Consider the following 16,218-nt stretch of genomic DNA (forward strand, 5'->3'; position numbering starts at 1 on the left):
TTCACCTTAAAGATAACAATGCAACTCCAGTCATAGCCCCCTAGGACTATCCATAACATTTATATAGTTCTTAAAACAAACATCTGAGCTAAAGGTTTCCAAAGGATAATCCTTTCTTCAGTAGAAAATGCAATTAGATTTTAATGTCTTGAAAAGCATTGCTACTGAGGAGAATATATTCCAGTAATTAAAGCTTTAGTAAAATTGCATAATTTGCTTTTCTATAACTTACTTTGTTCAGGAGAGTTATAAAAAATTAATGCACTCGATTGACTCCATCTTATAATAAATAAACTGGCATGGCTAAATCCTGATAAATAAACATACCTACAGTATTCTTGATTTCCGATTCTAATTAGATTCTAATATCTGGAAAGACAGTGTTAAATTAGTGCAATATATTACAGTAATTAACATTTCAGCACAAGTCATGTAATTTAGTTTTGTACAAGTTGCCATTTTCTTGAAATTTACACCACCGTAATGCAGCTGATATGCACCCTCTTAGAATAAACCAAACACAGATAAATTGAGAGAATAAAAAAATTTAGTTGTATTTCCCACGTACAGTGCAGACATATCATTAAAGAAACTGTCTAAAAGCTGATACAAGCTTTGACAAAGAGGCACAGAATTTGTACTCCATACTTAGATGTTTTTGTGTTAATTAGAATTCCGCTTGAACACTTCTAGGATGGATAGATTATACAGGTTGCTGACTAACTGATAAATATTTAAACTTGTGTAGAGTCCTTGGAGTACAGAAAGGTTCTGTGCATTCTTCAGCTTGCTGTTTTCAGTAGAGGTATTCACTGACTACAGAATGTATTTCAGCAGAACAGAATGCCCGGTAGGTGAACTTGACTGTCTTGACAGAACTTTATTAACAAATGTAACACGGTGCTTTTTTGTATTCTTTATTAACTTTTAAATAGCATTTTTCACATCAAATTAAGATATTGTGTACTGATGTTTAACTAAAACTGTGCGTAACAGTTGTGTAAAAACTGCCTGCAAATGGCTTTAATTCATCTGTTTTAAAAGTTAGATTTAATTAAACGAATACTCCAAGATGTATTTGGCTTGCCTCTTGTGCTCTTTCAGCCCTATCAAGTAAACACCGTCTATGAAGGATTTCAGTTAAAGGGAGCTGTATCTTCCTTCTAGCATCTGAAACTGATGCCTAGTTGTGTAATATCTTAATATGCTTTTTAGAGGTGGACACATTATGCTAATAAAGTTCATGAAAGCAGAAGAAAAACAGAACATAGGGGGATTGCTACTGTTTGCTCATACTAATGCAACACAACAGAAGTGTTCCATGAAATCCTAGTTAAAGTGTTGACCTGGAAACAAACAAACAACCTTTAGCTCATATATCACTTGAATGGCTATGGCACAGCAGAACAGTTATAATGTTGTGAGTTGTATTGTTGAATATCAAGGCTTAGAAAGTCATTCAGGGAGCAGGAAAAGGAGACTTGAGACTGGGAATGATCATTTAAGGACCTGCCGTACACTGTGTAAATCTAAGAGGATGTATGCCAGAGTACACCTAGCTACATTGAAAAGAACTTTGATGATGGATGCATAGATGTGATAGAAATCATTGTGGCATCTGTTATGAGCTCTGTATCATTACAGCAGTAAACCTGTTCCTTCTTTGTTCACCAAATACAAATCACTGAACGATGGTAGGTCATATGAAGGACTCACATACAACTATGCAGTTACTAGATCCAACCTCATTTTACCTAGGTGGAGGCTAGACAATCCTTACTACTACTTTGCAGGGGTGAGGTAAGGGGAACTATTACTTTTTTAAACTAGTGGACCAGCTTGATACAAATGTCTCCTCTTTGCATGGGTAACAGGGAACACTGACGGATTATTTAACTTCAGTAATGCAACAGATACATGAATACTAAGGGAATCAAAGCCTCGGCTGCAGGATAAGGTTGTTTAGTAGTTCACAGTCTTAACACTTTGCATTAAGGTGCTAGGCAAACATTAAATGTATCAATCTATCTAGCTAGCTAGTATATATCTATAGTACAGTTCATCAAGGTGACTAGGGTACTCTCAGAAAAGAAATCCTGCTATACATTATTTTATGATTCTCTACATAGTTTGCTCAGTTCAGAAAGCTTCAGTATATATTACACATACAACTATATAGAAAGAAATAGGTTGGTAGTGGTACTGCATATCACTTAAACATATATAGCTGACTAAATGATGGGGATAAAATGAAAAAAAATGACATTTAAAATTATAGTTTTAAGGCTGTGTTTTAAATGTTTGGCTCAAATGTTTTTTTTTTCCTTAGATATGTGTCACAAAGATGTCCACACAGAACTGCCAGGGAATGGACTCCGTGATAAAACCCCTGGACACTATTCCTGAAGACAAAAAGGTCAGAGTGCAAAGGACGCAGAGTGGCTTTGACCCCTTTGAAAAACCAGTCAATCAAGTGAAAAGAGTTCACTCTGAAAACAACGCTTGCATTAATTTCAAGAGTTCATCTGCAGGGAAAGAATCTCCAAAAGTGAGACGACACTCAAGTCCCAGCTCGGTGAGTGAATGCCACTATTAGAATAATCTTTCTAATTAAAAGTGTTTTACAGAGTTGTAGCTTACCATCTGAATTCACCAAGAAAGACACTGAACCTGCCATCTGCAGTCCTGTAGTTTGAGTGAATTAAAAGGTCATCACTCAGCATACATTTGCTTGGGTATTATTTACATTTTACTCTGGGGTTTTGCTTAAAGAGCTCAAAACAGCTAGCCATCCTTAAGAAATGTCAAGATTTTATTTATTTGGTTGTGATTTCTATCTAAATGTTAGCATACTTGTGAAGTCCCAAGTGAAATGACCTTTGTAGAATAAAAAGGTTAACTGTTCCTTAAGCTGGTCTGCAGCAAAACAGACTTATTGTTTTTCTTGGTGTTTAATAAAAACTTTTTCCCAGTTTACTGAAAATATATATAGTTTTATTGTTTTTGTGCTTATGCCCATAGTTTAAGCTTTCTGATTTTATTATCCCTACCTGATCTCAGTCTTGATTTCATATTACAATGCACAGTTTTAAGACAAAGCACGTCATTTTTGCAGAGATAAATTCCTACCCCCATTTCTTTTGGGTAGATGTGTGAGGGTGGATTATGCATGCTAACTTAAATGCACTTTCCAGGACCATACTTCTGCACCCCCCAACCCACCTATATCTCTCAAGGTGGTACTGTAGTGACTTTTTTATTTTATTCAGTTGTTAACTAGGTAACTGAACTCCCTATCTCAGATCTTTTTCAGCCACTACCTTATCTAGAGGACAAGGGTAATTTTTGGAGTGTAGATGGTCAATTCTGATTTGTTTTGGGAGGTAGAATGAAACCAACAAAGGAAACATGCACATTCTAGACAGATAAGAAGTGACCTATGAACCCTTGGGAAGATATTTACCATTTAGCCAACAGGCCCTCCCTGATTCTCCAAAGTAGACAAATGCCTATCCTCTCGGACACTATATCCTGTTTTCTTCAAGATCTGACTGTGATAAACCAAATTCATTTCTGAATGCAGGTCAGTAATATCCCTGTTAGTTGACTCTGTTGCTTTGTGAAGCTCCCAGCATTTCATATACTGTGTCCTATACAAGTAAAGTAAATGTCCTTTGTGAATCGTACGTGTGCTCTCATCCATGACAGTTAAGGTGAGTTCTTGAAACTCCAAAACAGAGTTTATCTGAACTGAATGCGAGAAGATTCAGAGTAATGTTTTGATATGTTATGTTAAACTGCTTTATCTGTGAAATTGTGAATGAATTCATTCCTTTTAGGGGAAGCTTGGAAAGTAGACCAGTTAGATTTTCTCCTTTAGCTCAGTCTTGATGTAAAAATGAGGGCTTTACTATTTTATTTTCTTCTAAACGGGTGACTCTTATACTGCCACTTAGGCCAGAATTCAGAAAAAGGGGCTGGCAGTGAATGGTAAGGCTATGGCAAAAAGGCCCTTTCAATCAATCACCTGCAGTTACTGATGCATCATGTTAACACAGGAACCCCCTTATTCATCCCCACCCCCACACAGATATACACACACTGACACATTGCTCTCCCTAAGACCTGTTTCCGAGTTTACAGACCATCCCAGATTTGATACTGTCCCTTGTAAATCATGAATGATTACAGTCTGTCAATGATGATTTGATACTGTCCCTTGTAAATCATGAATGATTACAGTCTGTCAATGATGATTTGATACTGTCCCTTGTAAATCATGAATGATTACAGTCTGTTGATGATTTGATACTGTCCCTTGCAAATCATGAATGATTACAGTCTGTCAATAATGCCAGATTTTAGACTTTCTTCTACTTATTGTACAGTGAATGCATCCAGATGCTGTTACTCTACTAACTTTTATGTGGATTGTAGTAATAATATAAATAAGTAAAATGCTCATTGTGTCACAACTGCATATATTGTATCAAGCAGAGATTTAAGGCTGGCTGTCATCTAGGTTGGGTCTCAATTCTCTTTGCATTGTTTGTGTGGCTGACACTCATAACTAGTGCATTAATTGTTTGGTAATCCTTTTTCAACCGGTGATTTTTATTTTTTTACTAGCCTTTTTTATTTCTGCAATGCAATGTAACAAAAAAAGGCTAAGACCTGTACTACTTTATCATTAGGTATATTTTATTTCATTATGAATATATTGTGAAATGAGAACAGGCCATAAATACACATGCACACTTATAATGTGCCATTGATACCACTGTCAATGGAGCGCAGTCTTAAAGAGAAACATGATAAGCCAAAGAGGCAGCTTCACATCAGTAAATCCCGTTAAGATGACACAAATATTTGGTATGATAACGAGTAAAAAATAAAGCACCAGTGATAGGAAAAAGGCTTGTTTCTCACATGGAAGTCATTGACTGTTGCAGAAAAAAAATAATCCTGTCTCTTTAAGTCTCCATTCCAAGAATGTATTCGTACTAGCGAAGAGAAGATAAAATGAGTAGGCATAGAATAAAAACACAACACTTACTGCCGTATAAAATGGATTTCTATATAAATATAAATGGCTGCACGCGCAAGTGTGAGTGTGTGTGTGTGTGTGTGTGTGTGTGCGTGTGTGTGTGTATACACCTCCAACACATATGCACATATTATGTCTTGCTGATTATAAAGAATATGTATATGCCATTAAATGTTGTGTCTTTCGGCTTTTCCCGGTTAAGGGTCGCCACAGCGGAACTCTGGTCCACTAATGATTGGCAGTAGATTTTTATGTGCCGAGTTGCCGGCCCTGACGCACAACCTTCAATGAAGGTACGCCCATTCACGCATGTCTCCACACAGAAGACACTCTAGCTGAGAATCGAACAGGACAACGTCTTACTGTGAGGCGACAATGCTACCGCAGCACCACCACCACAGTATATATGTATATGCCATTAAATATGTATTCAAAATGCAAACTGCAGTATGGAGTCCAGGAATCCTCACACAATATATTTGGGAAAAGTGGGTTGAGGATGAATGGGTGGATTTGGTTAGATAACCAGTAGATGTTTTTCATGTCTCACTGTTGCAGTTATCACTTGTGGGTTATCCCTGCTGGGTAGCCCTCGGTCGGCATGAATACCAGAGTCAAGCTTTTCCCCTGTGCCAGCTGCTGTCACCTGTGGACTGACGTCAGGTCATCAGTGGTATAAAGGAGAGCAGTCAGCGCCATTACATCAGTCTTTCTCGCTGTGGAGCCCGAAGCAAATGCAGTTTGCATGTATGCCAGTCACTCGTTGCCAGAGTGGAAGTTGAATCTGAAAATAACTACAGCTAACTACCCTGTTGGGGACCTTTTTCTTGCACTAACTGATGTCCGAAAAAGTCAATAATTGTCTCCGCTGTGGAAAACAAATACCACACTGAGACTTCCATACTTTGTGCGTTACTTGTCTAGGCCCAGAACGCGATGTCCCCCATTGTCGGTTCTGCACACTTTTCAATTCAAAGACTATTTGCTGTAGAGCTGAACTTGTAGCCAGGCATTTCTGAAGTAGTTCCTCACATTATGAAATAGCATCCATCAGTCAGCAGTCTGTGGATATTCCCAAAAAATGAAAAGATAAAGAAAGGGACAGAACACACAAACTTAAGCCTTCAGACGACCCGTCCCAGAAACTAGTTGTCAGTTCTCAGGAATTCAGTGAGGCACATTCACAGCCCCTAATGCCCAACTCATCTCCTTCGCAGGCCTCTACGGAGACCCTTTTGGAGTCTGGTATGCTGCCAGGGAATGCTTCTTCATCTGATCCCTCAGTTATCTCCACTTCGGTAGGGTCCAGAGCAGCTACACAAGCACTGGCTTTTGAGGAGGTTTTTCGCACAACCGATTCAAGGCAAAAACCGATGTCTTTGCCTCTGACTACTGCATCCCAATGACAAATGGATTTACTAAGGTCTAAAAGCAGGACCACCCCAAAGAAAACAGTCTCTAGTCACCATCTTATTCTTCCTCCACCGCCTCAGACACAGTTACTGAAAATGGCGGAGGACCTCATCATTTTCATTAGGGGTAGCCATACCTCTCCTTCTAAAAGAAAAAGGGATACTTCCCCTGAAGTTCACTCAGAACCGGATTCTGAAATTTCAGACTATCTTGATTCAGATGAGGAACAACAACTTCTCACCTTCTTTGAGGATTCTGATACAGAGGAATCCATTCCTTCTGTCCCCCTCCCCCCCCGAGCATCTTTCATTTGGGGAAACCCTGCACACTCTCGGAGACCATTTCCACTGGGAAGCCCAAGGCTATCCTCAGTCTAACAAAAGACTAAGAGAGTTTCTAGATCTTCCTCAGCACAGACCCCTGGCCATTCCTCCTATTCTGGATGTGATGGATGATGTTTTCAATGAATCTAGCCTCACCCCTGATACCCTACTCCCTGCTCCTAGAAAACCTGACAGGTACTACAGGGTGCCTGATTCATATAAGTACTTGTTTAGAAACCCTGCAGCAGACCCAGAGGTCATCACACAGGGGCCCAAAGGGGCCAAGGCTAGTTCATCTAAAAACCCAATTCCCTCTGACAAGGACTCAAGAGCTCTGGACAGATGGGGTAAGAAAGTGTACACCTCCACAACCTTAACTATTAGAGCTCTTAACTGCCAGTTCCATATGCTAAAATATCAACAGCACACCTTGGAACTTATGAAACAAAAAATGTCATCTTTACCGGACACTAATACTTCCAAAGAGCTAGCAGATCTTCTGCACTGCACTTCTCAAGTAGCTAAACACTGTGGATTCGATGCTCTAGAAGCCTCAGGTAGGGCCACTGTGGCAGGTTCAGTCATTAGGAGACACGCATGGTTAAAAGAACAGCTACTGCCTGATCATGTAAAATCAAAACTACTTGATGCCCCCCGGATAAAGAACACTTGTTTGGATCAAAAGCACAGGAGGTAATCAGAAAGATGGAGGATAAAGCTAAATCTATGCAAACAATAAAGGACTTCCTCCAAGTTTAACCTCCCAGATTCAGCAGAAACTTCCCCTCTAAGCATTGGTCTTTCCCAGCCCCCAGTAGACAGGCTCAAGGGAGGCCTCGCAGGGACAGACCAGTTAGACCCCAAAATCAAGGCCAGCAAAGAACTAAGCAGTGGCCCTCCACCACTCCCACAGCAGGGAGTTCTAAGTCCACTCCCTACTCTAAGAACATGCAATAACCCCCATCAGAGGTTAGGAGGAAGGCTATCCCTTTACAAACAAAATTGGTTGTCTGTAACAAAGGACCAATGGGTACAGATTTACCTTCCAACAAGTCCCAGCCTTAACAGGTTACCCATATCTACCTCCAAATCAGTGGGCAGAAGTATTAAAACAAGTGGACATATTCCATGCTCAAGGGGCAGTGAAGCCTGTGCCACAGGAACAAGCAGAAAAAGTTTTTTACTCCAGACTGTTCCTAGTGCAAAGAAAAGAAGGCACTTGGTGACCCATCCTCAACCTGTCCACTCCAAACACCTTCCTAAAGGTCCCAAAATTCAAAATGTTAACTCTTCAAAAACTTTTACCATTGCTGGGAAAAAATGCATGGCTAGCCACCCTAGATCTGAAGGATGCCTACCTTCATATACCCATAAGGGAGTCCTGCAGAAAATACCTATGCTTCAGAGTAGGTTCACAACACTTTCATTTCTCTGCGCTACCCTTTGGCTTATGTACGGCTCCCAGGGTCTTCACAAAATGCCTGGCCCCAGTGGTTGCCTTCTGCAGACAGCAAAACATTCAGATTTACCCTTATATGGACAATTGCCTAATGTAAGCAGACAACAAAGAGAAGTTACTACAGGACCTGCTCTTTGTACAAATAACCCTAACCTCCCTAGGGTTCACTATCAACAGGAAAAAGTCAAACCTAAACCCCTCCAGGCAGATCACCTTCTTGGGCGCACTCCTGGACACAGCCTTCCAAACAGCCTTCCTCGCACCAGAAGAACAATGCTTTCTGACAAATTACTTCTCCCAGTTAGCTGTCAGAAAAAAAACTCACAGCAAGGAAAATTCTGCAAGCACTGGGTTACATGTCATCCTGCATTCTGATGATTCCCCTGGCCAGGCTGCACATGCGAAAACTCCAGCGGTACCAAAATAACCTTTGGTGCCAACACTCTCAATCTATGGAGACCACTCCCCCCCTCATTCCATGCATAAGGAATGAGTTTCTTTGGTGGGCAGAGGCCTGCACTCAGAACAAGGGCCTTCCCTTCACCTACCTACTACAAGGTGAGACTATCACCACAGACGCCTCAGACCTTGCTTGGGGCACTCATTTAGATACACCATGCACCCAAGGCTCTTTGAACCTCAAGCACCTTCATTGGCACATCAACCTAAAGGAAATGATGGCAGTTCACAAGGCTATCATATCCTTTCAAGACCACCTAAAGCCAGGTGTCCTCCTCATAAAAACAGACAATACCACAGTCATGGTATATCAATAAGCGGGAGACACACACTCCTACCCTCTCTGCCGACTAATCATGAGCCTCTGGCAGACAGCCTCTTCCATGGACCTACACCTGATAGCCCAGTACATCCTAGGAGTAAACAACACCCTGGCAGACCATCTAAGCAGAAACTGCTTAGACCCCCATGAGTGGAAATTCCAAAAGGGGACATTCCTCTAAATCACCAAGGCCTAGAAGACACTAGAGGTGGACCTCTTTGCCTGACAACACAATAATCAGCTGCACAAATTCTGCACCTAGCATGGAAAGTGGATGGTCTCCCATTCCAGTGGACTAATCTCTTCATTTATGTGCCCCCCCCTTACTCCCAAGAGGACTGCTCAAAATAAGGCAGGAAGGACCAAAAGCCATCCTTATAGCACCAGATTGGCCCAGGCAACATTGGTACCCCTTGCTGCTCAGCCTGATCAATGAGCCTTACAGGCCCCTGACATTAACTGCAGACCTCCTGATACAAGCCAGAGGGGAGATTATGCATCCAAACCTGCACTCTCTCAAACTTTCTGCATGGCTTATCCCCCAGGGACCGGGGATAACCCACAGTTAAGCAAGAAGGTCCTAGACATTATTAAGGAAGTCAGAAGGCCCAGCACCAGGAAGTCTTAGAGAAATGGAAGAGTTTCAACTCCTGGTGCTTAACAAAAGGTCATAGCAGTTCTCAGACATCCCTCCCACTTATTCTGGACTACCTAGCAGAGCTACTTAGCAAGGACCTCTCCTCTTCCTCCATTAAAATCCACACCTCAACCATTTCAGCACACTTTCATGCTGAACAGCCTGTCTTCTCTCACCCTTTGATTAAGCAATTCCTCAGAGGTGTATCTAACATTTGGCCCCATAGAAGGGCACCCACTCCAGCCTGGGACCTGAACTATGTCTTAGAAAAACTGACACTGCCTCCCTTCGAACCAGCTGCATCAGCAGACCTAAAACACCTTTCCTGGAAGACTGCTTTCCTCTTGGCTATTACTTCAGCTAGGAGGGTGTCAGAACTTCAAGCACTCAGCTACTGAACCCTACATTATCTTCCATGAAGACAGGGTGTCTCTCAGGACTAATCCCTCATTCATGCCAAAGGTAGTATCAGATGTGACCCTAAACCAGGCTATACATCTCCCCACCTTTTTTCCAAACCTCAGAATAAAGGCGAGAGAGTTCTGCACACACGGGATGTGCACTGACAGTTAAGATACTACCTGGACAGAACAAAGTCCATTAGGAAGATGGATCAACTGTTAGTTGGCTTCACCCCAGGGAAAGAGGGGAAGACTGTCTCCAAACAGACCATTTCAAAATGCATATCTCACTGCATACAATTCTGCTACACTTTTTATGGACAAGCTCCTCCTAAATCTATCAGATCACATTCCACTAGGCCAGCCTCTACTTCCACTACCTTCCTTAGAGGAGTACCTCACCAGGGACATTCTGGAAGCTGCCACTTGGACCTCAGTCCACACCTTCACCAAACAGTACCACCTGCCTCTGTTCTCCAGGGCTTGGGCAGGCTTTGCCTCTGCAGTTCTGCAAGGCATGCTAGCTCAATCCTAGGAATTTCATACTTCCATCCTCCCCGTCCGAAGCTTTGGGAATCCTCCCACAAGTGATGACTGCAACAGTGAAACACGAAGAACATAGTACAGTTGTGTACACTTACCATAAATGTAGATGTTCGAGTGTATTCACTGTTGCAGTCCTATTTTCCCTCCCACCTTCCCCCTTAATCTTATCCTTTTTTGGAGATTAACTGTCATTCTTGTAGCCTTTGGCCACCAGAGGCTCTTTAAAAATTTCCTTCATGGGGTCCGACAGGTTAGGGCAAGGAAAAACTGATGTAATGGTGCTGGCTGCTATCCTTTATACCACTGACGACCTGACATTAGTCCACAGGCGACAGCAGCTGGCGCAAGTAAAAAGCTTGACTCTGGTATTTGGGCTGACCGAGGGCTACCCAGCAGGGATAACCCACAAGTGATGACTGCAACAGTGAATACACTCTAACATCTACATTTATGGTAAGTGTACACAGCTGTACTTTTTTTCATAATTAAGGTGATATATAAAAAAGTTCTCTGAAACCAGTAAGTTGTGAGTTAATGCCTTACATGATGGATCATCTGAACATGACAACCCAGGTCAGGGCTTACCTGTGGAGTTAATCTTGTACCTATGTATAGAAGTGGGCATTGGGCCTGGCTCAGGTCTTCAGTCTGAAATTTCATGTGGCCGCCTATTTGTTGGAAAGGCTGTGCAAGGCTTTACATGTTGGACATTACAAAAAGGTACTATTTAGTGTCTTTGACTGAAGTAAAAATGAGCAGTATAGTACGCTAATTATGAAACTGAAAGCCAAATGGGTTATATTTTGAAATGTTTGTACATCCTAGTACATGTATGTCTCCATTCCAGTGCCTCCTTGGACACTGACAATCACTGACAATATTTGCACATGAGCAGCTGGCCAGAGAATTACCATTTTCCAGTTCCTTGCAGTTTCTCAGCTGGGCTACAAATTCCCTTCATTACTTTTCCTGTCGTGTTCCTAGTGTGGTCAACCAGTGTCCACACCATGAAAAAAATTACTGGAAAAGTACTGTTGATTCACAGTTTGGGATTGGCCAAAGGCTTGTACAACCACAGGACAGGAGTGTGTCACCCATGAAGAAACTAACCAAGGAAGATGACCTTGAGTCATATTTAGTGACATCTGAGCACTATGCCACTAAAGAAAGCTGGAGTCAAGCAGACTGGGAAAGAATCATGGTATTCCACTTGTCAGGAGAGGCACTAAAAATGGTTAAGGAAGAGATTCATGGCATGCACCATAATAAACTTGAGTAATAAATTTTAGTCAAGGCTAGGGAGGTACAAGCAGTAAACTGCAATGACTAGACTTTTAATTTAAATATATGATTTAAGGCATAATTTAAAACTCTGTCATGAACCTGATAGCAACAGTAAATTGAAAAATGGTGTGTGCGCACACGTGTATAAATGCATGTGTTTATAAATATGTATATATCGAATGCAGGACACAGATGTTCTTCGTGTTTCACTGTTGCAGTCATTACATTTGGGTAATCTGCTGGCAGGTTGCCCTCAGTCGGCCTGAATATCAAAGTCTTGGGTCCTGCGTCAGTTGCTGTCTCCTCTTCCATGACGTCAGGTCATCAGGGGTATAAAACATGCAGCCAATGCCATTTTATTCAGTCTTTCTTGATGCGCGGTGCCCGAAGCAGAAGCAGTTCACAAGTGCCGGTCGGCCGACTCCTGAAATTTTCACATTCGAGTTTCAGAACCGAAGTCTTCAATTAAAGCTACGTACCCCGTTGGGGAAACTTTTTCTTGCTCCTTACCGATGTCAGTAAAAGTTAATAATTGCATTACTTGTGGGAAGCAAATACCTCATAAGGATTTTCATTTGTACTGCATTCCTTGCCTAGGCCCAGATCATAACGTGCCTTGCTGTCGGTTTTGTGCTAGATTTAACCAATGCACTATTAAGCGTCTGTATATCTTTGCTTCAAAATATTTTGGATACAGAGTTAATTACCCTGAAATGTCATCGGATAGCAATCTAACTTCCAGAATTCACAAAAAATGCAAAGAAAAGGACAGAGACAGACTGTCGAGGTCTAAAACCAACAGCAAAGCTTTTCCTAAGCCAGTTGCCAGTTCGCCGGTACTCAGTGAGGCACTTTCGAAGCCCCTGATACCCGCTACTTTTGAGTCGCAGGCCTCTACCGAGACGCATGTGGAGTCCAGTATGCTGTGAGATTCTCAGAGTATTGTACCCATGGATGTCTCTCCCTCGGATGGGTCCGGAGCTGCTGAGCAGGTACCGGCTTCTGAGGGTGTTTTCAGGCCTCAACATTTCTATATAAAACCGACGCCAGCCTCAAAAACAAAAACAATTTCTAAGTTTAAAAAAATGACGCATGAGCCACGTGCTCAGGCCCCTATGCCTAAAAAACAGATGATCAAAATGGCTGAGGACTTAATTACCTTGATCAGGGGTTCCCAACCCCCCCCCCCCCAATAAGAGGCCTAGGCAAGACACTGATTATAAATCTTCAGATCAGGTTTCTATTTCTTCTGATTCCTCTTCTGATCAGGAATTTTCTATACCACCCTATGAGGATTCAGATGCAGAAGAATCCATCCCATCTGCATCTCCTCCTGAAGATTATTCTTTTGGAGAAACATTGCATACTTTAAGGGAACATTTTCATTGGGAGAGTCAGGATTTCTTGGAATTAAAAAAGAGGCTTAGGGATTTCCTTCTTCTTCCTCAGCATAGGCCTTTGGCTATACCTCCTGTATTAGACATTGTTGATGATGTGTTTTCAGAATCAATCATGGCTCCTGATTCCCTTCCTCTGGCTCCTAGTAAGCCAGATAGATATTACAGCGTTCCTGACTCCCACAAATTTTTATTCAAAAATCCTGCTGCTGATCCCGAAACTATCTCACAGGGTCCTAAAGGTGTAAAGGCCGCTACAGCCAAGAATCCTACCCCCTCTGATAGAGATTCCAGGGCACTGGATAGATGGGGACAGAAGGTTTATATGTCTGCAGCCTTGGCAATTAGGGCCTTAAACTGCCAGTTTCATATGCTTAAATATCAACAGCATGTTATGGGATTATTGAAACGGAAAATTATGTTGATTTCTGAATGTGTGGAAAATAAAGAATTACAGGAATTATTGCATGCAGCAGAACAGTTTGGAAAGCATACTTCGCAATGTGGTTTTGATTCCTTGGAGGCCTCTTGCAGGGCCGCAGTTACTGGATCTGTGATTAGAAGGCATGCCTGGCTCAAGGAGCAAAATCTGCCTGATCATGTTAAAGCTAAATTGTTGGATGCACCTTTACAGCATGATACTCTGTTTGGTAATAAGGCAAAAGAGGTTTTAAAGAAAATGGAAGACAAAGCTAAACCTATGCAAACTGTAAAAGATTTCTTACAAGTGTAGCCACCCAGATTCAGTAGACACTGGCCTACTAAAAATTGGTCTTTTCCTGTGTCCAACAGAGCCTCACAAGGCAAATCCAGGTGCTCAAAAGGCTTTAGATACCAATCACAAGGTTCATACAGGTCAAATCAATGGGGTGCCTCTACCTCCAAATCTGGAGGAAACAAAGCACAACCATACAGTAAGCAGTCTCAATGACTTCCCTCTACCATCACCAAGCACTTATCTTTTGACAACCCCCTTGGGAGTAAAATTAGCACTTCATGCTCAAAATTGGCAGTTAATAACCCAGGACAAGTGGGTATTAAACATAGTATCCCAGGGGTATAGATTTAATTTCCATACCTTGCCAATTCCAAACGGTTGGCCAGATCTGCCACAAAATCAATGGGCAGAAGCTCAGAAACAAGTTACATCCCTCATGGATATGGGGGCTATTCAACCAGTACCGGAACAGGAAAAAGGACAAGGTTTTTTTTCAAGACCGTTCCTGGTACTCAAAAAAGACAATGCCTGGCATCCAATACTGGATTTATCGATTTTGAACACATTCTTGGACATTCCAAAATTCAAAATGCTGACTTTAAAACAGCTTCTACCCATGCTGGGCAAGAACGCTCGGTTAGTGACTCTAGACTTAAAAGAGGCATACCTGCATATCCCAATAAGGGAATAGTGCAGAAGATACCTCTGCTTCAAAGCAGGTTTTTTGCATTACCAATTCTCTGCACTGCCCTTTGGCTTATCTACTGCGCCCAGGGTCTTTACAAAGTGCCTGGCACCAGTAATTGCATTCTGCAGACAAAGAAGCATACAAATTTATCCTTATCTGGACGACTGTCTCATTCAAGCAGAGGACAAGGACACTCTTCTTCAACATCTGGCATTTGTAAAAAGGCTTCTAGCATGCCTAGGGTACACAATAAACGAAAAGAAATCTCAAATGATACCCTCTCAAAAAATTACATTCCTCGGTGCAAGCTTGAATACAACTGCCCAGATGGCTTACTTTACACCAGACAAACAAAGGCAACTGACTATTTACTTCAAACAAATGGCAACAAAAACCCAGTTATCTGCAAGACAAATTCTGCAGGCTTTGGGGTTCATGGCATCCTGCATTCTACTAATTCCATATGCAAGAATGCATATGAGGAAACTACAATGGTATCTAAAAAGTTTATGGAGTCAACATTGTCACAGGCTGGAAATAATGATTCCTCTCATTCCCTGCCTACAACAGGAGTTTCTCTGGTGGGCAGAGACATGTCACCAGAACAAGGGACGGTTTTTCACTCTACCCCCTGCCACTCAAACCCTAACTACAGACGCATCAGACTATGCTTGGGGGGCCCACCTGGCGGGGAGATGCATTCAGGGCATATGGAGCTCAAATCAAATGCATCTGCATATCAACCAAAAAGAGATGTTAGCTGTTCAGAATGCCCTGACAGCCTTCAAGGACTTACTTCATCCAGGACAACTACTGATAAAGACGAACAACACCATGGTTATGTGGTACATAAACAAGCAGGGGGGTACACATTCCTACCCCCTTTGCAGACTAGCCATGGCATTGTTGGACACAGCCTTGACTTACCAAGTACATCTTCAAGCTCAATTCCTGCCAGGAAAATAAAATACTCTGGCAGACGACCTAAGCAGAAATCTTAAGGACACTCACGAGTGGAAACTGGATCCACAAGTCTTCAGCATGATAGCAGCGAAATGGGGGAGTCCAGACATAGATCTATTTGCCTCTCCCCAAAATTATCAACTGGACAAATTCTGGACTTATCACAGACAAGCATGGAAAGTGGATGCCCTATCCTTCAATTGGAAAAACCTATCAGTCAACGCTTTTCCTCCTCTGCCTCTTCTCCCCAAGGTCTTACTAAAGGTCAGACAGGAAAAAATAAAAATGATCCTGATTGCTCCGGATTGGCCTCACCAGCACTGCTACCCAATTCTAAGGAATATGTCTCAACTCCCTCCTTGGTACTTGCCTCAAATACCTCATCTACTGTCTCAGCAGAGCAATCAAATTCTGCACAATCAGCTCCAAACTCAGAACCTGGCAGCATGGCTGATCATGTAATTATTCTAACAACACCTCTCAGTAAATCTGTGATAGATGTCATTTTGGAAGCCAGAAGGTCTAGTACTAGAAAATCTTATGCTGATAAATGGAAGAGAT

The 16,218-nt window shown here is 41.9% G+C and overlaps 1 protein-coding gene across 5 annotated transcripts in view; it reads left to right on the forward strand.

The window, feature by feature from the left end:
• Positions 1-16,218, forward strand: part of CDK14 (cyclin dependent kinase 14) — a 3,129,234-nt gene that overhangs the window by 667,300 nt on the left and 2,445,716 nt on the right. For 4 of the 5 annotated variants that reach the window (XM_044067657.1, XM_044067661.1, XM_044067659.1 and 1 more), the window contains one exon: positions 2,330-2,575. In XM_044067657.1, coding sequence (XP_043923592.1) covers positions 2,330-2,575 — 246 coding nt within the window. Of the gene's footprint in view, positions 1-831; positions 851-2,329; positions 2,576-16,218 lie in introns of those variants that run through there. The other variant, XM_044067660.1, reaches the window with a different exon arrangement.

Source organism: Protopterus annectens, chromosome 3.part1, assembly GCF_019279795.1.
Source record: "Protopterus annectens isolate FY-2018-M chromosome 3.part1, PAN1.0, whole genome shotgun sequence".
Classification (NCBI taxonomy): Eukaryota; Metazoa; Chordata; order Ceratodontiformes; family Protopteridae; genus Protopterus; species Protopterus annectens.